Source organism: Panthera uncia, chromosome D2 (genome assembly GCF_023721935.1).
Source record: "Panthera uncia isolate 11264 chromosome D2, Puncia_PCG_1.0, whole genome shotgun sequence".
Lineage (NCBI taxonomy): Eukaryota > Metazoa > Chordata > Mammalia > Carnivora > Felidae > Panthera > Panthera uncia.
Window position 1 is genome coordinate 65,051,637 of NC_064818.1, and position 10,183 is coordinate 65,061,819.

The 10,183-nt window shown below is 45.5% G+C and overlaps 1 protein-coding gene across 2 annotated transcripts in view; it reads right to left on the minus strand.

The window, feature by feature from the left end:
• The window catches only part of XPNPEP1 (X-prolyl aminopeptidase 1), a 58,518-nt gene extending 49,351 nt beyond the window's left edge, over nucleotides 1–9,167 (minus strand). For both annotated transcript variants that reach the window (XM_049645721.1, XM_049645719.1), the window contains exon 1: nucleotides 8,866–9,167. Coding sequence is in view for 1 of the 2 variants with exons in the window: in XM_049645719.1 (XP_049501676.1) it covers nucleotides 8,866–8,897 (32 nt within the window). In the remaining variant the exon portion in view is untranslated. The remainder of the gene's footprint in view (nucleotides 1–8,865) is intronic.
• Nucleotides 9,168–10,183: the final 1,016 nt, after the last annotated feature.

Genomic DNA, 10,183 nt, shown 5'->3' on the forward strand with positions numbered 1-10,183 from the left:
TTTTATTAAGAGCTTATCTTCAGTAGAAACTATTTTATCTGTGAAATGTCCTGGTGGTACCAGCACCACTGTCACTGTTGTTTGCTTATGAGATTAATCTCCACTTTAATTTCTTAGCTGGGAGATTTACACACAAATCTCCTATCCCCATATAGGGATAGTCTGATGCCCTGGACCCCAGGTAAGAAGGCCTATAGAGTCTGATAACCTCCCCAGGCTCGGCTTACCAGATACCATTCAAGCTTTAAGTTCCCCTAAATTTCTGGCACCTGACAATTTCTCTTTCTTTCAAGACTTTTCTGTAATTGAGGCCCTACTCTAGACACAACAATGAACAAAACAGACAACATCTCTGACCTCAGGAGGTTTACATGGGTAGGGGGATAGGGGCTCGAGGATGTAGAACGAAGAGGATCCAGGAGGAGAGGCATTAGACACAAAACAAGAACACAGTCTGTCAGGGAGTTCTGTGAAGAAAAGTAAAGCGGGGCAAGGGGAAGAGTGTCAGAGAGGGAAAGGGAAAGGTGATTTTATACGGGGTTGCTAGGCAAGGTCTCTCTGCTAACAGATGACATTTTAGCAGTCCTAAAAAAAAAAAGTGACAGATCAAGCCATGTGAATGTCTGAGAACATTCTAGAGAAGGGGACTAGTAAGTGCAAAATCCCTAAGGCAGGAGTATGCCTGGTATACATCGGAGAAAGCAAGGAGGCCAGTGTGGTGTGACCGTGTGTGCTGGCAGGTGGGGAGGTAAGTGGTTAGGAGACAAGAACAGAGGCAACAAGGAGCCTGCTGTAGGTCATACAAAGGGTTTGGATTTTATTCAGTTTTAAACTTAAAGATGGGGCGCCTGGGTGGCGCAGTCGGTTAAGCGTCCGACTTCAGCCAGGTCACGATCTCACGGTCCGTGAGTTCGAGCCCCGCGTCAGGCTCTGGGCTGATGGCTCAGAGCCTGGAGCCTGTTTCCGATTCTGTGTCTCCCTCTCTCTCTGTCCCTCCCCCGTTCATGCTCTGTCTCTCTCTGTCCCAAAAATAAATAAACGTTGAAAAAAAAAAAATTTAAACTTAAAGGTAATTTTGTCATAATTTTACATTTTTATGTATTAGTAGAGGGACAGGAGCCCACATTAGCTCAATTCACCACATAGCCAGAACGAGAAGACCAGACATTTTCACCAATCTTTCCAGGCCTACTCTCTGATGGCTGCTACTTTAATCTCATTGGACAGAATGAGATGTTCTTTATTGAGGATCATATATTCTTTCATTAAAAAGACGTCAATATTTCTTATAAATCTAAGTGCAAATATCCTCAGCAAAATACTAACGAAACTGAATACATTAACATATAAAAAAGATCATATACCATCACCAAGTGGGATTTATCCCATAAATGCAAGATGGGTTCAACATACAAAAATTAATGTAATACACAGTATCAATAAAGAATAAAAACTGCATGATGACATCAGAAGACACAGAAAAAGCATTTTGACAAAAGCCAACACCTCTTCATGATAAAAGTACTCAGTAAACTAGAAGAGAAATTCTTCAACCTGATCAAGAATATTACAAAAATCCACAGCTAACATCATCTTTCTTCTTTTTTTTTTAAATGTTTTAATGTTTACTTATTTTGGGGAAAGAGACAGAGACAGAGACAGAGACAGAGTATGAGTAGGGGAGGGGCGGAGAGAGAGGGAGACACACAATCTGAAGCAGGCTCCAGGCCCTGAGCAAGTGTTCAGCACAGAGCCTAACGCGGGGCTTGAACCCATGAACCGCGAGATCATGACCTGAGCCAAAGTTGGACACTTAATCGACTGAGCCACCCAGGCCCCCCAACAGCTAACATCATCTTTAATGTTAAAAGGTTGAACACTTTCTAAGATAAAGAACAGGACAAAGATGTCCAATCTTGCTACTTTAGTCAACACTATACTGGAGGTTCTATCCAGGGCAATTAGGCAAAAAGCGAAATAGAAGGCATCAAGATTAGAAAAGAAGTAAAATTATCTCTACTTGCAAATAGCAGTATCTTCAATATAGAAAATCTTGAAGAACCTACACAAAAGAATTAGAACAAAGAAGACTGCAATCAAGACTGCAGGATACCAAATCAATATACAGTAATTAATTGTATTTCTATATACTTGCAATGAACAATCCAAAAATAAAACTAAGAAAAGTTCATTTACAACAGCATCAAAAGAATGAGTACCTAGGAATATATTTAACAAAACAGATGCAAAGCTTATACTCTGAAAACTACAAAACATTGTGAAAGAAATTAAAATAGACCTAAATAAATGGAAAGACATTCTATGTTCACGGATTGGAAGACTCAGTATTGTTAAAATTGCAATGCTCCCCCAAAATAATCTAGAGGTAAATCCCTATCAAATTTCAGCTAGCTTGTATGTGCAGAAATTGACAAGCAAATCCTAAAATTCATATGGAAATGGAATCCAGAATAGCCACATCAATCTTGAAAAAGAACAACACTGGAGGATTCATCCTTCCTGATTTCAAAACTAATAAAACTACAGTAATCAAGACAGTGTGTTATTGGCATAAGGTATTGGCATATAGATCAATGAGACAGAATTAGTTCAGAAATAAACTCTCACACTTATTGCCAGTTTTTGACAACAGTGCCAAAACTATTCAATGGAGGGGAAAAAAAAAAAAGAGTGTCTTCAACAAATAATGCTAGGACAACGGGGAATCCACATGCAAAAGAACGAAACTGAACCCCTACCCTCACACCAAAAATGAAAATTAACTTAAAATGGATCACAGACATAAATGTTTTCTTGGAAGAATACACAAGCACAAATCTGCCTGACCTTGGATTAGGCAATGATTTCTTAGATACGACATCAAAAGTATAAGCAACCGAAGGAAAAAGATACACTGGACTTTATTAAAGACTTTTTTACTTCAGAGGATACCATCAAGAAAGTGAAAAGACAGGGCACCTGGCTGGCTCAGTGGGTACAGCATGAGACTCTTGACCTCAGGGTCATGAGTTGAGCCCCACATTGGGTATGAAGGCTACTTAAAATAAAATGGTTAAAAAGAGAGAGAGAGAGAGAGAGAGAGAGAGAGAGAGAGAAAAGACAACTGATAAAATGAGAGAAAATATTTGCAACTCATATCTGATAAGAGGCTAACATCCAGAGTATTGCGAGACACCTGGGTGCCTCAGTCGGTTGAACACCCAACTCTTGATTTCTGCTCAGGGCGTGGGATAGAGCCCCGTGTCAGGCTCCACACCGAGTGTGGAGCCTATTTAAGAGTTTCTTTCGCACTCTCCCTCTGCCCCTCTCCCCTACTCACACTCTCTCTAAGATATAATAATAATAACAAATTAAAATAAAATAAATTTTAAAAAAGAACTATTGCAACTCAACAATAAAAAGGCCACCCCAGGGGCGCCTGGGTGGCTCAGTCGGTTAAGCAGCCAACATCGGCTCGGGTCACGATCTCATAGTTTGTGAGTTTGAGCCCCACGTCGGGCTCTGTGCTGAGTGGGGCTCTGTGCTGACAGTTCAAACCCTGAAGCCTGCTTTGGATTCTGTGTCTGCCTCTCTCTCTGACCCTCCCCTGCTTGCTCTTTCTCTCTCTCTCTCTCTCTCTCTCTCTCAAAAATAAATAAACATTTTAAAAAATTAAAACAAAAAAAGACAACCCAATTTTTTTTTTTTTTTGAGAGAGAGAGAGAGAGAGAAAGAGAACATACATGAAAGGAGCAGAGGGAGAGAATCCCAAGCAAGCTTCACATCCATCACAGAGCCCAATGTGGGGCTCGATCCCACAACAGTGAGATCACAACCTGAGCCTAAATCACGAGTTGGATGCTGACCCAACTGAGCCACCCAGCCACCCCATGACAACCCAATTTTAAAATGGTCAACGGCATCTGAACAGACATTTTCAAACACACATTTTTCCTAAGAAGATATTCAAAGAGTGAATGAGCACATGAAAAGATTTTCAGTATCTTTATCCATTAGAGAAATGCCAATCAAAATCACAATGAGATATAAGTTCACATCCACTAGGAAGGTTATAATCAAAAAGAACAGAAATAACAAGTGTAGGAAAGGATGTGAAAAAATTGGAACCCTCAGACATTGCTGGTGGGAATATAAAATGGTGTAGTGACTTTGGAAAACAGTCCAGCATTCCTCAAAAGGTGAAATACAGAATTATCCTATAATGGGGCGCCTGGTGGCTCAGTCAGTTGAGGGTCTGACCCCTGATCTCAGCTCAGGTCATGATCTCATGGTTCCTGGGCTAGAGCCCCCACATAGGGCTCTGCACTGACAGCTCGGAACCTGCTGGGATCCCCTCTCCCTCTCTCTCTCCTCTCCCCCACTCACATATACATGTGCTCTCTCAACACTCTCTCTCAAAATTAATAAATAAACATTTAGTAAATAATAATTATTATTATTATCCTATGACCCAGCAATTCCACTCCTAGGTATGAAAAATTAAAAACACAAGCCCACATAAAATCTTGTATATGAATCTTCATAGCGGCATGTTCATAATAGCCACAAAGTAGAAACAACCGAAATGTCCATCAACTGATGAAAGGATAAATACCTGGTCTATCCATACAATGGAATATTATTTGGCAATAAAAAGGAATCAAGTACTGATGACTTGGTACAGCATAGTAAACTCTGAAAACATTTTATGCTAAGTGAAAAAAGCTGGTCACAGAAGACCGTATGTTGTATGTCCAGAATAGGCAAATCCATAGAGACAGAAAGTAGATTGGCAACCGCCTACCAGTGGGGTGAAGTTGGAGAAAATGAGGAGCACCTACCAATGTGTACAGGGTTTCCTCTGGCAGGGGGTAAGGATGTTCTAAAACTGAGTGCAGTGTTGGTTATACAACTCTAGGATTATTCAAAAAAATCACTGAAATGTATGTTTTATTTTATTTTTTTTAGTGTTTTATTTTATCTTTGAGAGAGACAGACAGAGCGAGCGGCGGGGAGGGACAGAGAAAGAGGGAGACACAGAATCTGAAGCAGGCTCTGTGCTGTCGCAGAGAGCCCGACGCGGGGCTCGAACTCATGAACCGCGAGATCGTGACCTGAGTTGAAGTCGGACGCTTAACGAACTGAGCCACCCAGGTGCCCCAAAATGTATGTCTTAAATAGGTGAATAATGTGGTACATGAATTATATCTCAATAAAGCTGCTATAGTATTTTACAAGGTAAGAAACCTCTTTTTCTTGGACAGAGATCTATGTCACAGTCTCACCTGATTCCCCTTGACTTCATATACCCATTTAGCAGATGGTGAGCCAAGGAAGTCAGTTTCTCTATACATTCAAAGTTAACCAGGGCACAGGACAAGAGGGCTGGAGGGAAGTTATTCAGAAGTAGCTCTATTCTTTCACTTTTTACAAGAGAAGGCACAAAGATAACTTGCCACAGGCCACATACTCAGTAGCTGCGAAGCCAAGACAAGAAGTCAGGTCTGACGGGCGAAGCTCACAGATTCTCAATTCAAGCTCGCTCTCTGAGCATCACTACCTCCACCTTCCTGGCAGGATCAAAGGGGCCACAAAGCAGCTAAACATTACAGTTGTTCTGTTCCTGTCACACCCTGGTGTCTGCAGGATCCAAGATCCAGCCACCCTTCACTGACCTGGACAGATACATTCTCAGGTTCTCAGTTGAAGCAGGGCCACCTACCCTTAAATGTTAGAGGTACAATGCACTTCAGGGACCATCCAACTCAGCTCCCTCCTCTAGACAAAGGAACTGAGAAACAGAGACCAAATGACTTGCTCAAAGCCTCACAGCTAGCTGGGTGACAGAGCTAGTCTAGAACTACAGTCCAGGCCTCCCAACTTCCAACACAGAGCTTCCTCGACCTATACGTTCTCAACATCGTGATGTGCCAAGAGGTGGGTAAGGGGAAAAAGCGTGCAGAGAACTTCCTGTTCAATCTTCGCATAAGATGGGAGGGGCACATCTTTCTCCCATTTTATAAAGAAACGCCAGCAGGGTTGTGCTTACTCTCCCCCTTACCCGGGTCGGTGATGAGAATCACGCACAATTATCATTCAGGATGGGACAAAACAAGGATCAAGATCCTCAATCACAACATGGGGCACCTGGGTGGCTCAGTCAGTTAAGCATCCAGCTCTTGGTTACAGTTCAGGTCATGATGTCACGGTTCGTGGGTTCAAGCCCCATGTCAGGCTCTGTGCTAATGGTGCAGGGCCTGCTTGGAGAATCTCTCTCTCTCTCTCTCTTTCTCTCTCTCTGCCCCGCCTCCGTGCCCTCGCTCTCTCTCTCTCTCTTCCTCTCTCTCTCTCTCTCTCTCTCAAAATAAATAAAATAAACTTAAAAAAAAAAGATGCTCAATCACGTCTAATAAGGTAAGGGTAGACTGAAATAAGTTTTAAGATGCAGAAGTGGGAAATGTGGCCTTTTCCTACCCCAAATCCATCCCTCCCTCCTTCCTTTGGTCAAAGCACAATGGTTTCCATCTAAGACAGTCTCATGTCCATTTTCAGTCCACAGAGTTGGTATGAATCTCATCCCCTCACCCACCAACTTCTGGGACCCACGCCTGGGCAATCTATCCCTGTGATCACAACGACTAGTTCAGGGATAAACATTAGGTCAAGTCAGCCTACTGGAAATCAGATCTGGGATTTGTGCTTCAGCCATTAGGAAAGAAGTCTCTATTTCTGCTGGGGCTGCCAGCTTAGAACCATCATACCTTCCATAAGGACAAAGTCTGCCTGAGAACGAAGCCAACACTTAAGAAAACAGAGCCAAGATGGGAATGCAAGCTGGTGCAGCCACTCTGGAAAACAGTATGGAGGTTCCTCAAAAAACTAAAAATAGAACTACCCTACGACCAGCAATTGCACTACTAGGCATTTATCCAAGGGATACAGGTGTGCTGTTTCGAAGGGACACATGCACCCCTATGTTTATAGCAGCACTATCAACGATAGCCAAAGTATGGAAAGAGCCCGAATGTCCATCGATGGATGAATGAATAAAGAAGATGTGGTATATACATACAATGGAGTATTACTCGGTAATCAAAAAGAATGAAATCTTGCCATTTGCAACTACATGGATGGAACTGGAGGGTATTATGCTAAGTGAAATTAGTCAGAGAAAGACAAAACTCATATGCCTTAACTCATATGCCTTCACTCATATGAGGACTTTAAGAGAAAAAAAAAGATGAACATAAGGGAAGGGAAATAAAAATAATATAAAAACAGGGAGGCGGACAAAACAGAAGAGACTCATAAATATGGAGAACAGGGTTACTGGAGGGGTTGTGGGAGGGAGGATGGGCTAAATGGGTAAGAGGCACTAAGGAATCTACTCCTGAAATCATTGTTGCACTATATGCTAACTAATTTGGATGTAAATTTAAAAAAATAAAAAATAAAACTACGAAAAAAAAAAAAAAAAACAGAGTCAAGAGATACAAAAAAAAGAGGCCAAGTCTCATGCCAGTGTGGGTCTCCTGGACTGAGCTGCACTAGAAGTCAGCTCAACCCCTTTTTTACCTAAATCAATTTTACCTGAAATGCAAGTTCTCATTTTTATACTGAATAGCACTCAAATTCTGCCACTAGGGGAGGGGCCTGGGGCAAATGTCCCTTCTCAGTCTCTCAGTTGCCTTCTGCGTGTGGAGGCTTTGCCAACTGATGCCAAAAGACCCTTCTGCCCCTAAAATGTTGTGATTCTATAATCTAATCTTGGTCCTCAAAGCTACTTATGGGTCTAGGACCTAACTCACATTAACCTAACCCCATTTCCAGCACTTAACATACTGGCAACTCCTTCCACACCAGGTTTGCCACAAGGCCCCACATCCTTCCACAAGCCAGGTCTGCTTTTCTACTCATCCCAAGCATGCCATAGAAAGCCCAAGGCCAGGTCAAGGTCAGCTCTGGATCTGTCCACTCACAATCACAAGTACAAGCCATGGTCCGCGTTCAGCAAGTGGGCCCGGCCATGCTGCCAGGTGTATTTAGTCAAGTCTCAACTGGTCTGAGGATGGCTGATCCCATGTGCAGGGCAGGGAATTTGGCTTCCGGCCTTTGTGATCTCTGAACGTTTCTCAGTCTCCCACTTTGTTAGCTGCTGCAATAAGTATACCCTGGTTGGGGCGGGGGGGGGGGGGGGGAGTATAACTGAAATGTGTTTGAGACCAGGAGATTATCCTTCTCACCTCCCTGTACCCAGGGAGAGCCCAGGGCAGGTTACTGGTGGGATCTTTCTAGAGATTATGCCGAAGTATTCCCTTACACAGTCTCTGAAACCAATTGGGTGGGGATGGACCTGCGGCTCCCCATCTTCGTGGCGGCTGCGATCAGTAAGGCGAATTGCCGGTATCAGTATTGCAAGGGTTGTAATTTGAGAATTATATTCCCCGGGAAGAGGGCGAGAGCAGGGGCTCTTCCACTTCCCAGGACACCTGGAGGCGCCTGGAGGGGCCAAGTTCCTGCAACAGCCTAGGCCTTCCCGCTGGGCCAGGGGGAGAGGTGGGACACGGCCACCGCCCCTCCGACCCAGCGATGCCGCTCCGCGGACACGCTCATCCGGGAACCGGGACCAGGCTGCCCGAGGGTGCCCGCAGCCCTCCTGAAACGAAACGGAACTTGCCCGGTTGCATGGCTCCCTCCCCCTGCTCCCGCTTGGGGGTCTCCCGAAAGCCAGGGCCCTCGCCGGACTGTGATGGGCCGCCTGCCGCTTCTCACCCTCTAGTTCCAGCCCTCCGGGGTGCCACATGCGCCCCCGGCGCCCGGAATCACGCGCTGCCCAGACGCCGGCTCCCCGGCAGAGTCCCTCACCTTACTCGCGGTGCCTTTCTGGAGGCTGCCATTCGGCGGTGACGTGCCCCGGCCCACGTCAGGGGAGCGCAGACCAGCTGATCACCCTGGGAAGAGCAGGAAGGAGCGAGGCAGGCGCGCAGGCTGCAAGCGCGCGAGCCGAGGGGCCACGCCCCCTTCTGTGGCGTGCGCTCGCGCCGCGGCCCCGCCCGCCCGAGGGCCCCGCCCACAAGCCTGCCGCTCCAAGGTTTGCTGTCAGGGAGGCGGGAAGCAGGAAGTGTGGCCGGGTTTCCACCCCAGCAGGCCTTGCCTCTTCCCCTGCGGCGGGTTAAGGGGTGGAGGGCGTGCCACAGAGCATCATTTCTGTTGGTTTTTCTCGCCTTTTCCCAAAGAGGAAAAAAAGGGGGCTTTGCAGGCTAAAGGGGCTGGGGCGTGAAGAGCTACCCTCCAGGGATGTTCCTGCCCTTAGGAGGGCAGAGAGGAGGGGAAACGAGGTCAGTTCCGATAGTACCGCTGCGGGGTCTCGCTGAGACTTTAGAGGATGTCCCCCAAAATCGCTTCTTCGGGCAACTTCAAAATCCACCTAGCCACTCCACCTGGAGAGCAACGGGCACCTCAAACTTAACATATCTGAACCACGCTCCCGGCCCAACTCACCAAAACAAAAACTGTGCTCCATCAGTCTTGGCCATCTCAGTGGCTACTCCATTCTTTCACGTGCTCAGGACAACACCGTGGAGTCATCCCTGCCTTCTCCGTTCAAACGCCACATCCAGTCGGTCAAAAAATCGTGTTGGCCTGTCTTCAAAATAAATCTCTGATCCCACCCCACCTGTCCCTGCTCTGGTCTGACGCACTTGTGTGATTGATCACACTGGCCTCCCTGCTGCCACCCAGCACCTGCACAGTCCAGCGGAAACACTGCAGCCAGCGTTTCAATCTTTTGAAGTCTGAGATCGGTTTGCTACTCTGCTTAGCACTTTTTGATGGTTCCTCGTGTCACTCAAGCTAAAAGCTCTGCTTGATTTGCCCCTAACCTCACTTCCTTCTGTTCTCACCTTGCTTGCTCTGCTCCAGCTAAACTAGCCTCCTTGCTATCCTTGAAAAAGCTGGCCACACTCATGCCTTTGGCCTTGCTCTCCCTCCAAACGTTTCGGCTCTCTTCCTCACCTTTCTCTCACCTTGCCTTCAAGTCTTTGCTTAGGTAGCATCCTCTCAAAGAAACATACTCTGACCACCCTACTGAAAAATGCACTTGTTGGGATGAGCACTGGGTCTTGTATGTAAGCCAATTTGACAATAAATTATATTAAAATGTTTTTAATAAAATTAAAAATTA